Below are 19,866 nucleotides of genomic sequence, written 5' to 3'. Positions count from 1 at the left end.
AACCGCCCACTGCGGTCTTCTGATGAGCTTCAGTCTTAAACGCTAGGTCAAATTCAAGACTCTTTTCCTCAGTGGTTCCATGTTGGTGGAATGAGTTGCCCAGTGCTCTTCGTTCTTGTGATAGTTTTTGGTCTTTTAAGCTCTTCTTATACATTATGGTTTGTATGCAGTAGTACTGTTTTATTTTCATTATAGGCTGTTGATTAATTTTACATTTTTTATTATTGATATTCTCTTTAATGTAGTCTTACCATGTTTTTGATATTATTGATTGAATGGGCATTATTATTTATTATTGCTTTCCCCCCTCATTGTTTATTTCATTAGGCTATTGATTGATCCCTGTTTTAAGTATTATATTGTTTTGTACTAAGGGTAACCATAACCATCATCATCATAATGTGGTATTTTCTCATGCACTTGAAACAAAGAATAAAAATGTTTCTTTAAACGTAGTACCACTTTAAACACATCACACACTGAACAGCAAAGTAGCTTCCTGATTATGTGTAAAATGTTTACAGAGTATCCTGATGTAGTAGGTCCATGTTCTCATATTTTTACAGCTGACATGAAGGCTGCAGCATTACATTTTTTATTTATAATGGAGCACCCTCTCTGGTGAAAGACTAGCAAGCCTGTGGTAGAGGCATACGATTACAGACATATTGAGAGAGCCTATCAATGAGTTGTCACAGTTTTCAATTTAGACGTATTATTTTGAAATGGGGTACGTCTATGCTGGGAATACCTGATCAAATCATACCAATGCCAAATGCTTCTCCAGCAGTGCAATCGCAGGTAACAACGATACCTTAACTCAGCATTTTCAGATACCGCTGTTATGAGCATACTAAGCAAATTGTCCATTTGTAACTTTGAATCCTACCTCACGTTAAGCTATGGTCCAATAATGTGTTCACTAAAACACAAGTAAAGTTATTTGTCGGGCTGATTCATAAAAATACTTTTTGTAAATTATATTTTTTAATACTGTTTTAAATGGCAAATTAACCAACTTCATTTGCCATTTAAGTGACACCTGTGGTCCTCCATATTGCACTAGCTGTGAGCTGCTCCAATTAATTTTGAGAGAGTGCTTCATATCCATGAAGTCATTAAAGGAGATGAAACTGTAATCAAGGATTTATTTATGTGAAGCTCACATTCATTCAGTTCTTATTCCAAATATTAAGTATTATTGCATAGGATGTAAACATAGGTAAATATTCAAACATCACCTAATAAAAATCAGCATACAATTTAATTGTATAAAGTGAAAAATATTTTTTTACAACAGTTAAAAAATTAGTGGTTTGGAAATGTTAACCAGTCATACAATGATAGATTTGTCTCAGATGAGGCCTAGAAAGATGAGGCCAGATGAGGCCTGAAAGAGATAGAAATGGAAATTCTTGGTTCTCATAAATACTAATGCACTGATCATTTATTTAGTTCTTTCCATGCAGAGGTTCAGTCAGGTTCTAAAATAACACACACACACACACATACATACATAGACACACAAACTAACAAAAACACACACACACAACACACACAACACACACACACACACTAATGCAAACAATCACACACATGCAGGCTTGCATACACTCAAAAATATATAAAAGACAAAATATTTAATTTTGTGAGATTTCAACATCAGGATCGACAGGTTTATAAAATGCAAGATGATAATTTGATCAATGATGCTACAGTATGTGACAACTGAAAATGTGCTTGTTACAATAATACATTCTTTTAAAAGTCACGTGACAAATTCAACACGCCTCATCCTCCCAGTTGATCTGCCAGAAACCAAGTCTTTCAGCTTGGCTGCCTGTTCAACAGCAAGAGCGTCCACTTTCAAATCCCACTGCTTCACACTGGACACGACCTTCCTTCTCTCTGAGACAGCTCTCCGTCTCTGGCTGACCGGCCTTCCTTCCCTTCCTTCCCTCCCCTCCCTCCCCAGAGTATCACCTCCGCTGGTTGGGTTTCTTTCCCTCCTGGGCCCGGCCCCAGCCTCCATGGATGTAAACACAGGCCGCAGGGGCTGGAGCCTTGGAGGGCTGAGCGATGGGTTGCGAATGTTTCCAGCAGCCTGCATGCGTCTCAGGTGACTGCTCCCATTGAAGCCCCCTGGCTTGTAGCCACGGGATGGGTAAGCAGGCTCGGTCGCCTGGGTGCGGTTCTCGCTGCTGCTTCTCTTGGGAACGGTTGCGCGGCCCCTGCGCTCCACCAGAGGGCTCGGGTGTATGTTGTGGTGGTAGGCATACGTCCGGCAGGAGCCGTTGCAGTGCGGGTAGCGGGCGTGGCAATGCGGGCATGCACAGCCCACCTGCTGAACTGGCATGGGGTGGGTGATGGAGGAGAGCAGGGCGAGGGGGAAAGCCCGCTGGCACTGGAGGATGCTTTTGGGGGTACTCAGGTTGGCAGAGGGAGTGCTGTGGGGCCGAGGGCAACAGGAAGGTCGGGGGGCACCCCTGCTGCCTCCCTCGTCGCCGCCTGTCTCATCCTGGATCGTCTGGCTCTGATGCCACTCCAGCTTCAGCAGTCGCTCCAGGTACTTCTCCAGCTGACCCACAGGTCGGGGCCGCGGCACGCCTTTGCCCTCCGTGTTGAGGAACACAGCCAGCTGCCGCAGGCTCCAGGCGTTGAAAGGCGGGGGCAGGAAGTCCGGGTAGCTCTTACTGAACTGGCACTGGGGCTGCCGCTGCTGCTGGGGGATACCCCTAGGGCGCTGAAACTCAGCGGGGTCAATGACCTCGGCTCTCAGGTTCAGATTTGGCGGCGTGCCAGGGGTGGGGGGCGCGGGGGCTCTCTCCGTGTCGGAGAGGTCACTAGCACTGTCTGAGTCCTCGCCAGTATTGGCTCGGCCTAAGCTCGGCCTTCTCTCCCGAAAGCTGTCGCTCCTCAGTTCTGACGCATGGCTGAGGCACTGGGAAACATGGCAGTGCCCTCTACCTGGGCCTCTGTGGCTCATATCTTTGTTATTTTTGGAATGAGAGACCTGTTTCGGTGGCCTCTCTCTCGTCTCCCATAGGGAAGACAGCTGCGGCCCTGTCTTGGGGTTCAGATGTCTCCGTGTGCTGCAGAAATTAAACAACTCAGTGTTAATAACAGGTAATTGAAATTCAGTACATGCATTACAATACCCCAATATCCCAGCTTTACAATTAATATGGTATGTCCTGAGTCTGCAACCTCAGGAAAAAATACTCTATTCCCTGTTACTGGTCTAGACTAGTGGTTCTCAAATGGTGTGCCGTGAGGCAAAGTGAGGTGTGCTGTGGAATTTTGCGGAGCCTAATACAAATACAGATACATATGATATAGCCATAGAGGGTTATTGTAAATACATAAATGACACATCTTCTTGATTAAAAAGAAACATCACTGTGGTTTCAGCTCATGAACACACTGTATAGAGAAACATGGGCATGAGAATGAACACTCCTGTTATTGCCTAGATAATAATGTGTGTGACATACTTTACATCAGTAACCATAAGCCAGTGTGCCTTGGCCTTTTGCATACAAGTGTAAAGAAATCCCTTTGGACCAAACCAATGATAACAATAATCTGTAAACAATAATAAACTGTTATGGTAATCTCTCAAAGCAAGGTATCACCACAGCAAAACAGTACCAGAGGCACTGCATAGAGTGAGGTAAAATAACAGTAAACTTCCATGTGTATAACAGACTATACCTTTAAGCAATGTGGCAATGAACAGGTGGTCTGAGAGAGCTCACCTTGAGGTGTCCACCTGTGGGGGTTGATCAGGTTTGCTTCTCCTTTTTGGCTGATAACCCTACTTAGACCAAGGAATAAAACAAATCAGACAGGTTACTAGAACAGGCCACTGTGTTTCAGTTTAAGAGAACACAGATTTCCATGCTGTGTCAATTTTCTGTGGAGTAGTAGAGATTGTAGAGTAGTCCTAAATAGACAACTTACACTCGCAGGCACTGGAATTTTGGTTTCTCTTAATGGACCATTCGGCACCACGGGCTTGAAAACTTTTTTGCTGTTACAATATATGTATTTTAAAATAAAGCACAACACATTAAGTGAATCACATACAGTAGCCTATAACACGTTTAACAATGTGCAAAACGAATTAAACTGAAGGTATCCAAATTCTTCCAACACATTTTTCGTTACCTCTGCTTTGTTAGCGCTCCGTTAATCCATTGGGGTTTTGTGGTCTGCCTTTTATTGGAGGGCGGTTTGTGCGAGTTGTTTGTCGTTGCGCGTTCTTCTAGGATTGTCCCCATCATGTTCGATGATCTAGCGTGGCCATGCCCGCCTTCGCTTCGAAATGATGCCTATTCCGGGGATATGCCTTACGATTCTGTCCGGCCTGATCTGTTCATTCCCCTCTCTGCTTTTGGTTAGAGAAGGAGCCTAGTAGCCTATGGCACCACAATCATAAAACGGCTTAACCCTTTATCCTCTCTCGAGCGCTGTCAAAGATGAGAACAGGGTTAGTGAATCCTTATGGTAACGTTATGATAAATAATTCACAGAATCAACGCTCTACCAGCGAACAGCGGAATGTAATGCGATAGCCCGCACTAATTGCTCAGCGTGCATTCAACGATTTTACGACAATGCTCCACTATTTACACCACCAGTGACTGTTTTCTCATTATTTTAGTATCCAGATGTGCCAGATGTGGACCTAATCCATAAGGCCGCAGTGTTTGGTGGGAAATGTAGTGTTAAACGTGAAAGGGTTTTCGGTACCTGCAGGCGACGTCATTTGGCCATGTACGGTTTATGTTCTGTGATCTCGCCTGCTACAGGAAGAGCATAAGATTGCGGAAGAGTTTCAAACCAGTAGTAGCCTGCCTATCGTTTCGTTTTCTTAACGCACTTCCAAAATGCGCAAAAAAATCAAGTTGCATGACCATTAAGAGATTCTCAAGCGCTACTACGTGCTGGTGAGGTAGCCTCATATCATGTGTGCACGTCGTCTACTACGCTTCCCAAAGGGATTGGTGTCTAAATGTCAAAGGTTATGTATTCCGAAACGAGCCAGGACAACAACGATTCTACAATCACGCTGCTTGACATTAACTTGCTCCAACTCCTTAATTATAGGAACTTTGTTTACGGAAACAATAATTACCAATTGAAGTCAGAATATCCTACGTCACGATTTCCCTCGACTCGCTCCGAAGTTTGACTTTGGAAGGAAGTATTGACGTTTTCGTGTCACTACTAAGTTACTTCTAAGCCTAATATGGATTTGATATCTCAGAAGACATGGCTTGTTGTCAAGGGTTATGCATTTAGTTGATGGAAAGAGAGGAGTCGGATGTTTAAAGAGGTGCAGACCGACCGCAAGTAAGTAAGTAAGTAGGCTAAGTCCTTAAATAAATAATGTAGCCTACTATTTCCTGTTGTAAATGAATCGATTAGCCTATAAAGATAGGCTAGACCTATTCTACTCATGGTGATATATTTAACTCATTCTTGTAAATTACTCTCTTTATGCACATTTATAGTTCTGCTACATGGAATTCTTTCTTTCACACAAACATGTCACAGACGGACCACTTGGATGGAGGTGCAAACAATATTGGATTTTTGGTTAATTTGACCATCAGTTCACTCAGAAACAGGCACATTACTTTGGATAGACAATCCAATACATCATAGGAGTGACATCAAATATAGACTGGAGTGGAGTAACTCAACATTTGACACGCATATGGATGGCTATAAAAACTGTGCTTTCATTATGTTTGTTTGCACCTCCAACAGCATGGCGTACCTGGTAACCGCCCAGAAATGCAATCAAACGCCCACAAATGCATATGAACATGTTTGTGTGAGAGACTGGATCGATCAATATGATAAATGAAAGATTAATTAGTAAAATTTGGCAAAAGATGTCTTGAAAATCATAACCACATAGATTTTCAGTTTGTAGTCATGGAATGTGCAGACATTGAATCAAAGACATTTTCCACAACTGTAACATAGGCTATGTCTTTCCTATGTCTATGACCTAACTGCGTTTGTCTGTTATTGGTCATTTCTGTGATTTTCCATGGGGAGTGTATTTATTTTGGTCTTGCGCTCATGGCGCAGATGTACTCTTGCACAGAATCATGTCCAAATTCAGTCCACAACCTTCTGGCCCAAAGAGTGATCTGGGCCCTCAATTCACCACGGGCATGAGTCAGATGTCCCAGCCAACCATGATTATCCGCTTGAGCGATATCTACAAGCCGGAGTCGGAGCGAAAGCCAGTGAGGATCCGACCCCCCAGCCCACGGTCTCCATCCCCTATGGAGTCAAAACATAGACGCAGTCTGTCCTGTGAGGCCACACCAAAGCCAATCATGAGGCGACGTGCCCAGTCCCTGCCGTCCACACCCAGTCGTCGCCCCAAGCAGGCCCACATGCAGGTGCGCTTCGCTGACTCTCTGGGCCTGGAGCTGGAAAAGGTCAAGGTGTTCAAGGTCGGAGAGGACCCGCTGATACCACACCATGTGCTCTCTAGACTCCTGATGAACTCGGAGCTCTTCTCCGGCAAGGACCTCGAGCTCTCCCTGCCTTACTTTAAGCCCAGCTTCCCAGAGGATATAGGTGCTCAACCGGGATTTCTGGAACGCTTGCGTGGACAGAAGGTGTGTTTGGAGAGGGTTTTGTGTTCCGATGTTGGGATCATTGGAACCGCTCAGGTTCTAAACCTTGCCTTCGAGAAGGAGGTCACAGTGCGTTACTCTTTCACGGACTGGAAGAGCACGGCCGAGACCAAGGCCAGTTGGGTTGCCGCCGCGTCCAGCGACAGACCCGGCCAGCCGGAGGCGGACGTCTTCCGCTTCCGTTTGCCAGTTCCACCATTTATTTTGCAACCTGGTGCTATCTTGGAGTTTGCCGTTCGCTTCCAGGTCATGAGGGCAGAGTACTGGGACAACAATGGAGGCAATAACTACAAGCTCACCTGCCAGAACTACAAACTATCTGTCCCAAGAGAGTGTGAGGACAGCATGGTGCACTTTATTTAGTTGACCACTGGAGGGAGCCATTAAGATTTTGAATTTGAATATTTTGTAATTGTTGAATAGGCACTTAGAAATAGACCATATCATTGTTTTTAAAACATTGAAACCTTATAGTGGCACAATTAGATCAAAAGCTTTTAAAAAAGAAAATGTGTAATCTTTTTAGGGATATAACCATTTTTGTCCATAAATCTTTCTTACATCTGTTTAAACAAATTGTCAAACAAACACAGCTACAACTGCATTTTAGCCATTTAGAGGTAGCCTAGATTTTGCTTGGTTTGTTGACTTTACTCATCAGTATCAGAAACATTTACAACAGTCTTATATTCCTAGACAGCAGTTGCTATTTTGGTTGCTACTTATGTTACTTACTTAAGTTAATGCTATGTAATCAACTTAAGTAAACAACATGTGTATTTACTGTAGACAGAATATTATGTTGTGGGCCCTTATTTCTTAAAATAATTCAGGTAGTTTTACATTAAATTATAATATTCTGATACTGATTCTGATTTATGATGAGTGAATTAAAAAAAGAAGGAAAAGGATTTAAAATATTCTCAAAAATGCATGCTTAAGTTGTTTAAATGTTACTCTGCAAACCTGTTGCAATTGCAGGAATATTTGATCCTCAGACACAAGACAGAAACAGTGTGGGAGTGTGAGAGAGACTGTTGTGGTCCTAACTAAAATGGCACATCACATTTGACCTTTCACCATTGCCGTTGCCCTCGGGTCATCTGTCGGTCATCAGGCCTTGGTATGTCAACAAGGTGCTCAGCTCCCTAATGGACTGGACTGTTGCAGACACAAATTGCATGACCGTGCTATGTGTTTCCAAGAATATCCCGTCCTCACCAAACAAGAGCAAAGCCCACTATGGAGCTGCCCCATGTGAGTCATTCACAGCTGGCAAGTTCTGAATGTCAGGGACATCAAAGAGCATGTGCAGGGGGAGAGAGCAGCCCAGTGTGCAAGAGCAGACAGCTCCACCAGAGATTACTGTTCACTAATTTCACAAGAATGAATTAGATGTTTTAGATTAATTTAGATGTCTAGCGGCTGAAGTGCCCTTGAGCAAGGCACCTAACACCTCACTGCTCCCCGAGCGCCGCCAATGTAGCAGGCAGCTCACTGCGCCGGGATTAGTGTGTGCTTCACCTCACTGTGTGTTCACTGTGTGCTGTTTGTGTTTCACTAATTCACTGATTGGGTTAAATGCAGAGACCAAATTTCCCTCACGGGATCAAAAAAGTATATATACTTATACTTATATTTATTTTTTGCCCTGACTTATCATACGTTCAAACAAACCGAAAACACAAAGAGAAAGAAAAATTGAAAGTGCAATTTTAAATGCATTTTTTAATGTAGTCTAACACAAATGATTGTACTTGGTAGTTGAAAAGTATTTCTGATCTAGTGCACTTTTATGCAAGTTAACAACATGCATGTAATGCTTGTTAAAGACGTGATTTGCCTGTAAAGATTAAAGAATGTGACAATGAAAGACTTTGGTTTTGGAAGAATTACCTTATACCGTTCAAAGGTTTGGAGTCACTTGGAAATGTCCTCGTTTTCATCATTAATGTTGTAAATGACTGTTGTAGAAAGAAATGGCTGATCTTTAACACAATATCTACTGTACATTGCCCATTATCAGCAACCATTCATCCAATGTGCCAAACACATCCTGTTTACTTATCTGATTTTGAAAAGCTAACTGAGAAAACATTGGAGAACCCTTTTTCAATTATATAAGCACATAATGTAATGTGAAAACTGCTGCCCTGATTAAAAAAAACAATGCAACTGATCTCAGCTGGTATTCTGTCTATAATGGAGTGGACATTTTTAAGTGACCCCAAATTCTTGAACGACAGTGTGTGAGACGTGTCTGATCATATTGGCATTTGTTCATTGTCACCTATTCAATCCCACAATCAGACAATCGTGCTTGTTATTTTTTCTTTGAATATTATGCTGTCTATTGCACATTTACCTTGTCTATTTTGTTCTTGATTGTTATGAATTGTTGTTCAAGGTGAATCACTGATGCATGGAAACATACTTGTCATTTCTGACCTGTGTCTTCATAGAAAACAGTGCTTGATGCTGATTGAGAGCCATTCTAACTGGATCAGGAGAGGTTGATGCAGTTAGTAATTCAGCAGATACATGCCTACAGATACAGAACTTGTGCCATTTCTGCCTAATTTTTGTTTTCTCACAGATCACTGTCTTGTTTTCTTCACAAAATCAAATAACCCTGTCAACTGTAAAGCCAAGATTCACACTTTGTCACCTAAATGCTATTGGACTACATATTTAAGCTAGTGCTTCCACTGAACAATAGGTGGCAGTGTTAAACGTTGGTGGTTAAGGACTGTACATTTGTTTACAAGCTTTGTTGTTATTTTGTCAACCATGACCAATATGAAGAATATTAAAGGCTGTTGCAACATGCTGTAGACGTATTTACATTCACTTGACATATATCACAGATGAACAGTGTACACAACATGCCATGGACAATGCAGTATGTAGGCTTTTGCACGATACCTCCTTAACTGACATTACTTGTGTCCACTATACTCTCCGAATACTGAATGAAAGGGAAGAGATTTATATGCCTGTGTAGTTTACAGCAAAACATGTCAGCTTAGACCTGGATACCAACTGACCCAAAGATGACCCTTGTTTTGCTTTAGACTGGCCTACAGCTATTTCTTTAAACAGCAGCTCTTTTGAAAAAAAAAAAAAAAATATATATATATATATATATATATAACCTTTTCTTTTTACCTTTTCAAGAATGAATGCCACTCTAACCGCTATACGTACAGACATGTTGAAATAACCGTTGTGTAGGTCTGGAGTTGGACAAGAGAGTTATTTTTTCAGATTTTCTTAAAAGTTTATACTTTTTGAGAAATAGGGGATTAAAAATTTTAAAAAGCTAATTTTTCCCCCATAGACGAATGGCTGTGATGTCATAATGGCCTAAAGCCAGCTGTGCTCGTTAAGCTCCCAGAGTAGTTCCCGGGCTAATCAGAACACTGGCACAGGTGTCACCTGTGAATCAAACTGTCGCAGCTTCTAATGCATACAATCTGGTGCTCCCTAAAACTGCACATCCTGTTTAAGTGCTTCCCGTGTGTCAAAATAAAAGTCACAGCCATATCTCATGCTTTGCGCATTATATCTCCAGAGCGGCTTGACGCATATGCTTCAAATTTGGCACAAGTGCTTGTATGGACTCAAAGATGAAGTGAGTTGATGTTGGAGGTCAAAGGTCAAGTCCATGAATACTCTGAGCGAGATATCTCAAGAATGTCTTGACATACATGCCTGAAATTTGGTATGAGTGTTTGTATGGACTCAAAGATGAAGTGAATTGATGTTGGAGGTCAAATGTCAAGGTCAAAAACACCTTGAGTGTTATATCTCAAGAACGCCTTGACACACAAGGTCTTTTGGTACGAGGATTTGTATGAACTCAAAGATTAAGTGATTCAATGTTTTTTTTCCAGGAATTTCCCCACCAACATTAAGCCAGCAGCTTTCCATACACTATTGTAATTCCTCTGGCATTACATTTCTAGTTGTTCTTGTTACTTATTGTATGTGTTTGTAGCATTTATGTTTGTAGTGTGCTTGTCTACAGCTCTGTCTATGTTTGTGTGTGTTTTATGTATGTGTTTCTTTTTCCTCTGAGGGTATCGAGTAGAGGATGAAGGACACCCACAGACACACACACACATGCACGCTGACACACATGATCGGGCATTGCCTTCACGTCGCTGTAGTCCTTGGCAGTGGGGAGCCACTCTCCACTCTCCAGTCACGAGAGGAGACTCCATTAAAGCCGAAGCAGAGAGAGGCTCTGCCGCGAGAGCATTGAGACTAGTTTGGCCTCAATTTGTGAATGCAGATCCCTGCCGTCTCTACTGTACAGTATGTCGTCCATAGAGTCAGTTTGTCCTCGCTGGGGTGGTTGGGTGAATCAGTGAGAAGCTCATAACTGGCCTGACCCAGTTTCTGGGGGCCAGCTGTACCGTCCGACACACTGGTAGTCATCATCAGGACCTGGGCCAGTCATGTGACATATTGCAATGAAATGTTGAAATGCAACAGACAGACAAGGTGGTGATGGTTGGGTGACGTGTTGTTTTTGAGCAATATAGACCGCTATCGTCTTTGTTGCTATTGTTTGTTTATAAATCACTATTGTACATGACTGGGATCTAATTACCTTTCAGACATGTTTCAGCAGTATACACCTTCCAGATCTCCCATGTCACAGAATAAATACTTGTTGGTAAATCCTGCTGTGACCACCAAATTAAACATGGTGAAGGAGCTTTTAGCTGCAGTTGTTCAGCTTTGGAATCAACTTCCGGATGACATCAAAACGGCCCCAACTGTTGCCAGTTTCACAGCCAGCCAAACTATGCTCGATGTTTTACTTCCTAAACTTTTAAATGCTATTGTCCTTTTAGACTTTTATTTGCTGTTATTCTTGGGGGGGGGGGGGGGTTACAGATTACAGCACATTGAATCACCCCTGTGTGTGAAATGTATTATTGTACAACCCCAAATCAGAAAAAGCTGGGACGTTGTGTAAAATGCAAATAAAATAAAAAGGTTTGTTTTTGTTTATCCTGACATGCAGCTGTTGATAGCTTATTAAGAGAAAAACAATAACATCACCTGAGTCAGACCTCCACACTGATAGTAGTATGGTAAAGGAAGTTCTACGTATAGACATAAAAGCAGGTGAGTGGGTTTATCTGTTTGTCTGGTTATTGACCCTTTCAAATCTCAAACCAGAAGGTCACTGGAGTGAAAGTATTGACTAGGGTTTTTCTCATATCTCTTCAATTTACCACAGGTCTTCTGTGGACAAGGAACTTTTAGCATACAGTGATCTTAGCGACCTTTAGACCGCTGTTGCTAGAGATGTCTGCATCGCTTACCAACTGACACAGCTATCAGCTTTGACCCAGTTTTTTAGCCTTCAAAGGCATTATGATTCCACACATTTTCATCATTAATGCATGAGCTCTGAATAGCCTCATTAATATTGAACATTCTTGGCTGTCCCAAATAATTGGTTTTGAATGTGCCAATGTCAGAAAGATTGCATGATGGGAAAGATAAACAATGAGTCAAGGAAAATACTGAAAATCAGATAAACAGAGCAAAGCAGTATTTCAAATATAATTTCTACATGTATTGGGTTTGTATAGTATTTGTATATGTTAAAATGTGATAAGTATATAGGTGTATGTGGGGCACTTCGAGAAGTTTACTGCATAGCCTACTCTATTTTCACTACATACTCTATTACGAAATAAGAAACTGAAAAACAGAGCCTTTTAATTTCTTGTGACCTCATTGCACTTTTTATACCTCACAATGTTTCAAGTTAGTCTTAATGAATCAATTTAATTTACATGCCAATATGACTGTTGACATGCAAATAGCATATGAACAACTCGCCATTGACTTCTGACCAGGTTTAGGTGGTGTATGATAGCGATTTTTAGACAACGCGCAAGGCCCCTCTCTAGGTTGTTAATTGCCACACCCCTGGGCGCAATGCTTTTTCTTTTCTTGGGAGCGGCCTGTGCACCAGGAACGGGAGGCAGGCAAACATCCTTTTCCACCAGTAAGAAAGATTGGAGTTTTCTTTTTGACTTTTCCTGTTCTGTCTATTTTGCAACCGTCTCATGTTTGTTTTGTGACCCATACGCTTTATCACCGGGAAAATCCCTCGTATGCGTATACCATCAAAGCATATAGAGAAATAAATACTTTTCCCATTAACACCGAAGCCTGGGACTTCTTTATGTTACCTTTTCATATGGTTTGAAGTGAATTCGTAACAGTATTTCATGGAAAATTTTTGTTAATTTGATACCAGCAACACGTTTAAAAAAATGCTGGGATGGGGGTAAGAAAATGCTAGAAAAGAAAAACAAAAGGAGGAATGTTTCACAACTAATTAGGGTAACTACATTGGGTATGAAGATTGGGTTGTGACAAGGTTTTACAATGTTTTACAATGACAAATAAATGATTCTGATTCTGAGAAAGAGCATTCCAGAGAGGCAGAGTCTCTTAGAAGTAAAGAAGTCAATCTGTGTAAACCTGTGTGGACAAATGATGAAACAAATAATTTTAATGCTTCGTAACATTGTAACAGCCCAGGGCTCTTTGCATGAGGTGGACAATGCAGCCGAAGGGACTGCATTCAACTGACTTCGGTGGCAGTGATGTTGTCTATGTTTATGGGGGACCCTATCTTCACCTGCACCCAAAATTGTGAAGTATTTAGGGAGTTGGCACTGCATTAAAACCAGACCTGTTTCTGTGATGAAAATCATTGTATGGTCTCAGAAAAACCTCTGACAACCATTGTCTATGAGCACGGTTTGATACTCAATTCAGAAAATGCTGGTGTAAACTTTGTAACAGCCAAAATTGTATTTAGCCATGATAGAAATACCACCTCTTATCTGAGCCTGAGTTTGTCTAAAATGGACTGAGGTGACTGCGTAGAGGGGCATCTTGCACATCTGGCAAGGCACAATCAATTCTTAATGATGTATACAGGTTTTGAGCAACGTATACTACCATCCAGGCAATGTCTTTTTGCAGGGAAGACCTTGAATGTTTTAGGAAAACAAAATGCCAAAATGAATTCTGCACATATTTAAGCAGTATCCAGGTGCTAAAATGGCCTGTCTGCAGTCCAGGCCTGTCAAATTAGGTGCATCATGGAATGAAAAACAAAATTAAGAATACCTCATACTGCGCGCAGGAACATTTCACTCTGTAAAGTGGCAGATTGCGTTTGTCATGTCATGCATATGCATTCATGGGAGGATCCAGGGGAAAGTGGGAGTTTAGCATAAAAAGATGGGAGGGGAAGAGTAAAGAGCGCCTAATTATGTATTCCGCGGTATGTACAAAGACTGCTCCTGAAAGCGCACGCCTAAATACTTCCGCCTTGTAAAAGCAGGTGTTAATCCAAATTGCAGTTCAATGCGTCAATAAGAGAACCTTTCAAAGCCAACAGAATCGCTAGAGCACCAGTTTTTGTGGTGAAAGTATTTGTACTACCAAAAGCAACCTTAACTTTCGTTGGCCTTTCGATTGTCTTCAGTCTTTCACTTTCACGTCATTCACTTAAACTTTCCTACTTGTTAGATTTGACCAATCTTCCATAGCCTACGTGCACAAGTAGTTTGAGTAGAACTACTGATCTTCTCCCTGCTTGTTTACATCTTATCATGTATGGTATTATTTCATGATTGCTAAACGTTTGATTATTTTTAATGTTGTCATCTAGCCTAGAAATCTAGACGCACCCTAGCGGCAGCAAATTACATTTGCTTCCAGGGCTAGTCTAGCAACTCTCCGTTGGCTTGTGAGCTCAAAAATTAAACTTCTATCAGGCCAATCAAATCGTGTGTAGAGTCGTTAGGCGGACTCAACATAATGATTGATAGCAGAGTTGCAACGGTTTGGCTTGAATTCCCTGCTACTTGAAAACAAAGAAGATTGATGTTGCTGTTGGCCAACAGTGTGACACGAGTTAAGCTTGTTTTAAGTTGGCAAAAGTTTGAACTAGCCAACTAGCTCCGCTGGTGGGAAAACGCATGGAACTCAGCGCTGTCCTATTGCGTGCAGAGGGAATTTGAAAGACAACTGATTATCCCGCCCCTCGGAGTACTGCGAACGGTGAGTGCCCAGACCCTACATTTTAATGTGGGTCTGGTTCGTCAGGCTAGTTGTCATCAGTTAACTTCATTCAACTGCGCTTGCATAGGCGCTGCCATTCAGTTGTGGACGTTCGTAAATTGCATTTATGGGCAGAGAAAGGCGCAGTTTACACTAAGGATTGAACGATTGATAAATACGACGGAAACTTGGGTCTGACAGCGTTCGTAATCTGCGGTGTGTCCATGACGCTGATAACGCTACGTTCGCAAATGTACGTACATCTGGCCCTCAGTTCCTAAACATTTACAGAATTGTGTTAAATGAAGAGGTGAAGCAGCACAATGGTAAACATACCCCTGTCCCAACTTTTTTTGAAACATGTTGCTGGCATCACATTCAAATGTACATATGTTTTCCATGAAATAGTCAACATTTTTATTTTCAACATTTGATATGTTGTCTATGTCCTATTTGCTGCTATATATGGGTTTACAAGACTTGTATATTATCACATTCTGTTTTGTATTTGCATTTTACACAATGTTCCAACTTTTTCTGATTTGGGGTTTTACTATATAAATAAACTTGTCTTGCCTTGCCTTACATTGAATGAAATATGTTTTTTTTTTCCCAATTCATAAGTCTACAAATACTGAAAAGTTCAGTATTTACATTATTTGAGGTATAACAGTGAGATGTCTGTGTAACAATGTCAGTGTTACAATTGCTATACAATGGTTATGAATAATATTGTTTAGAGATGCAGTGTTTACGTTATAATCCTACATGGAGTTAGAACCATTACACTTACCAGAGAAAACATGCTTGAAATCATACTGAAAGATAGACAATACTTTTCATATTATGAGTTTCTATCTACCAGGGATATGAAACTTTGAAAAGTCACGGCCTTATAAGTGCACACTTATAGACTCCTCACGAAGTGCAAGCAGGATATTAATCCCACTGCGAAGAATATGTTCTGACCCTGTCGTAAACGTGCCGAACAATAGAAGTTCTATGATATGTGTGTGTGTGTGTGTGTGTCTGTGTGTGTGTGTGTGTGTGTGTGCGTGCGTGCGTGTGTGTGTGTGTGTGTGTGTGTGCGCACCCCCGTCTTTGTGTGCATGTGCCTCCTGCCACCCACTCATGTTCTGCTGAGCTGCAGTATGACTCATATGAAACATTTGTTTGCAGTAAAGGTAAAAAAAAGTCAACCTCATGTCTCCTACTCTGTCTGAGAGATGTACACTTTTAAATGGCCTTTGAAGTTAGTTTAGATCACCCTGACCTGTGAGACCATGGCAACCTGGACAAGCAGAGAGAGAGGTTGTGGGTTGTGATTGTTTGAGTGAAGCAGCACACTGTGTCACGAGAAGCTATATGGAGCGGACACAGACAGACCACAATGCTCTAACAGATCTATTCCACATACACTTGACCTGCTCCTGATCAGGTACATGTGGTCCTGTTACAGTACACCTGTACCAAACATGGGCCAGGCCTGGACCAGACCAGATTTGCTCAAGCGGGTACCAGATCTACCAACAGTAGGCTGCTACAGTATGTGTGTCTGTCTGTGATCATCAGCTGCTATGGGTACTATCAACAGTAGGCATTCATTTAGTTCTTCATCAGTGCATATAGGTCAGTGTGCTCATTTTATATGGCAATTATCACCATCCCGTGGTGTTATTCAGAATACATAATGTTTGTATTGGTAAGCCAAGCTTGTAGCTGGATCACTGCATTGTGGTCTCTTTTGGAACCGTGTCAGAAACACACTGGAAAGAAAAAGAGCTTGAGGAGGAGAGGAGAACTTGGAACTCTCTTGCGGCTGCTCCCGAGTTCTAAGGGTGAGGCAGAACACTCACCCAAATCAGAGTGACACAGGAGGAAGACTGTGTGGGGGTGCTCATCTCCATGAGAGGAGAAGACAGTTTTGTTCATTCGTTCATTCATTAAATTTCTTTCTTTTTTTCTCTTTCTCTCTATAACTTTGTGTCTGTGTGTGTGTGTGTGTGTGTGTGAGAGTGTGTGTGTGTGTGTGTATATGTGAGAGAGAGGGAGAGAGAGAGAGCGAGAGAGAGAGAGAGTGTGTTTGTGTATGTGTGTGTGTGTGTGTGTGTGAGAGACAGAGAGAGAGAGAGAGAGTATATACATGTGTGCATGTGCATGTGTCTGTGCATGTGTGTTTACATTTGTTGTGTCTGTACCAATGGGGGAGTGTCTGTGTACCTGTGAATGTGTTTGACTGCAGTGTGTGTGTTTTATCAGACTGGACTTTCCAGCTGCCACCTCCCCTTGGGAAAAACAGCAGAGACTTTGGCAGATATATACCCTGTCTAATTTGAGTCTTTTATGTTTTAGCGTTGGCATCATTGACTCTTTAAACAACTACAGTTTAACAAACCATTTCAAATGTGTTGTGGTCATCTACTCATTGGGAAATGGATACACTAAAACCGTAATGGCAAGACAAAATAGACAAACAAAACCAAAGGCTGCTTTTAACATGACATATGAGGGGTCAATTCCATTGTCTCTGGGAAGTGTTCCCATTAATCTAATGGGCTATCTAGAAAAACGGGAAGAATGGGGTTTGAGGCTTCCATTGCATGTTTTTGTTTTTACTGGTGTGAATTCCTCCCATTCATCTAATGGGCTATCTAGATTTCAACTGCTTTTAAAAAGTAACCTGCACCCTCTCACAGATGGATATGCAAAAATCAGAAAAAAGGTATAATGGGGTTTTAGGCTCACATTGCAACAAACCCCACCACCTGATTCTGTTTACAGTTTTTTTCAGTAGCTAACAAGCGTTTGTCCAAACAGTTGTCACATTTTCAAAACTCTAAATACAATTAGCACAGCATCGGTCTTTTGTGGCCATACCATTTACACATTTCATGTCGTTTTCACACGATGTGCAGTCAGTAAACACATTTCCACAATGCTTACATTTTCTTAATGTATTCGTACATTCGTATTTACGAATGTTCACACACAACATCCCACAATAGCAAAAACAATTTTCCAAACCTTAGATACAGTATAAAAACCTCTGCTTCTGCAATGATATCAGTTCAAAAACAATATATCTCAGCTGATAATAAACAAACAGTTTAATAAATGACACACAACAGATTTATGTTGGGTAAATTGGGCCAACCACAGCTGATTCCAGTCTGGCTTAGACTCAAGGGGCAGGGGTTATTTTTTTCTATTACATTGACACGTATACGGTAAAAGGAGGACTTTGAGGAGTGATGTTTTTAGAAACAGAAACAGAAAAGAACAAACACTGTAATGTCTGGACGAGGAAGAGTAAGAGCAAAGGGCCCAGGGAGAAGAGCAGGCCCAGTGAGAGATGCAGTGAGAGGTGCAGGAGCAGTGAGAGGAGCAGGTGCAGTGAGAGGAGCAGGGCCAGGGAGAAGAGCAGGGCCAGTGAGAGATGCGATGAGAGTTGCAGGAGCAGTGAGAGGAGCAGGGCCAGGGAGAGGAGCAGGGCCAGGGAGAAGAGCAGGGCCAGTGAGAGATGCGATGAGAGGTGCAGGAGCAGTGAGAGGAGCAGGAGCAGTGAGAGGTGCAGGAGCAGTGAGAGGAGCAGGGCCAGGGAGAAGAGCAGGCCCAGTGAGAGATGCGATGAGAGATGCAGGAGCAGTGAGAGATGCAGTGAGAGGAGCAGGAGCAGTGAGAGGAGCAGGGCCAGGGAAAAGAGCAGGCCCAAGGAGAGGGCAAGGTAGAGGTGTAAGAATGTGTGGTGGTGGCATTCCAAAGGCTGCAAGAACAGTTGTCAGTGATGAAATTCGTGCCACTATCATTGACCATGTAATCAGTGCGATGTTGATGAAAACATGTGGCCTAACCCTGAAGATCGCAGAGATTAGATACAGTAATTTTGTGCTTTTTTTAGCTCCCCCCTTTTTGTGTTTCATGGATATTTTGTTCACGGAAAGCAATACTGTAAAACTTTTTCTGTTCTATCATACTGTAAACAGTATTTCTACTGTACCTCCTGTACTAAACAGTAAAGGAAAAAAAACTGATTTGCTTTTTACTGGAATGCTTTTGAATGTGAACATAACATGTGGACATACAGTTCCTAATCCCAACCAAGAAATTTAGTGTAAAAATTGCATGCAAATACCTGTAAAACTGAAACATAAAAGTCTATGGAGTTTTTGTAATGTCAACAATAGGTAGTATTTTGAAACCTGGTGTACTTTGATTGACTGCATGTACCGTGTGAAGTGAAAACAAGTGTTATTCTTTGACAGAATAATTTCATTTTGAGTCAGATTTCCAGTGTTTTGGTAAAGTTAGTGTGTGCAGAGAAAGATGTGTTAGTAATATATTTAACAAAATGTGTTTTTGAGAAGAAAATTATCCATTTGGCCAGTTGTGTTTTGTAGGTGTGAGTAGTGATGGGCAAATGAAGCTTTGGTGAACCACTGAACCACAGCAGTGTGAACCTAGCGACACTAGCTGAAAAGCAAAAGGATGGCCGCCACACATACATTTTTCAACATAAAAGTCCTTAGCAAACCAATATTTTTGGTTACATATACAGGTTTGGGTAAGGACTTTTATGTTGAAAAATCTACATGTGGCAACCATATTGGATTTTTTCATTAATGTTGCTAGCTTCACACTGCTGTGGTTTAGTGGTTCACCAAAACTTCATTAGGTGTGAGTCTGTGTTAAGAGTTTAGAGAAAGTATCTGAAGTATGGGTAAGAGCTTGTTAGCGACTGAAAAAAACTGTAATGTGTATAGCGTTATGTCAGACACGTTTTCAGGTCCAGCACAAAGGTCTGACCCTTTGACCTTGGGAAAGACCCTTCTCACTAGATGATAAACACCCATACCTCTGCCCCCTGCAGCGAGTGTCCTTTTGCTGAGCCGCAACACTGAAGAGGGCCTGCCTGGTCAACTCAAACACCTCTGGCCACTGCACCCGAGACTTGTGGAAGTAGTCCAAGCATGGCCCACTCCTCACCTCTGGCCTGCAGGACAAGGGGCACCGAGCCCATTCGAGTCCAGAGCTTGTGTACGAACATGAGGGCCACAGGGGTTGTCAAATTTAGTGGACTGTTGGA

General features: G+C 41.9%; 2 protein-coding genes across 4 annotated transcripts; one reads left to right on the top strand and one right to left on the bottom strand.

Annotated features, from left to right (window-relative positions):
* Positions 1-1,429: 1,429 nt before the first annotated feature.
* fam217bb (family with sequence similarity 217 member Bb) lies at positions 1,430-4,876 on the bottom strand. The gene is made up of 5 exons (XM_042089820.1): positions 4,756-4,876; positions 4,171-4,472; positions 3,964-4,033; positions 3,759-3,817; positions 1,430-3,092 (listed from the first exon to the last, which is right to left on the bottom strand). Exons 2-5 carry the CDS (start codon positions 4,284-4,286, stop codon positions 1,769-1,771), a joined length of 1,569 nt encoding a protein of 522 aa, XP_041945754.1. The 5' UTR covers positions 4,287-4,472; positions 4,756-4,876; the 3' UTR covers positions 1,430-1,768.
* ppp1r3db (protein phosphatase 1, regulatory subunit 3Db) lies at positions 4,812-8,083 on the top strand. Of its 3 annotated transcripts, none has more exons than XM_042089821.1 (2): positions 4,812-5,358; positions 6,109-8,083. In XM_042089821.1, exons 1-2 carry the CDS (start codon positions 5,298-5,300, stop codon positions 7,029-7,031), a joined length of 984 nt encoding a protein of 327 aa, XP_041945755.1. In that variant the 5' UTR covers positions 4,812-5,297; the 3' UTR covers positions 7,032-8,083. The 3 variants fall into 3 exon arrangements, with proteins under 3 accessions (XP_041945755.1, XP_041945756.1, XP_041945757.1); XM_042089822.1 differs by having other exon boundaries at positions 4,812-5,362; XM_042089823.1 differs by having other exon boundaries at positions 4,812-5,366.
* Positions 8,084-19,866: the final 11,783 nt, after the last annotated feature.

Source organism: Alosa sapidissima, chromosome 4 (assembly GCF_018492685.1).
Source record: "Alosa sapidissima isolate fAloSap1 chromosome 4, fAloSap1.pri, whole genome shotgun sequence".
Taxonomy (NCBI): Eukaryota; Metazoa; Chordata; class Actinopteri; order Clupeiformes; family Clupeidae; genus Alosa; species Alosa sapidissima.
The sequence above is the reverse complement of the archived record's forward strand: the minus strand, read 5'-3'. Positions and strand labels throughout refer to the sequence as shown.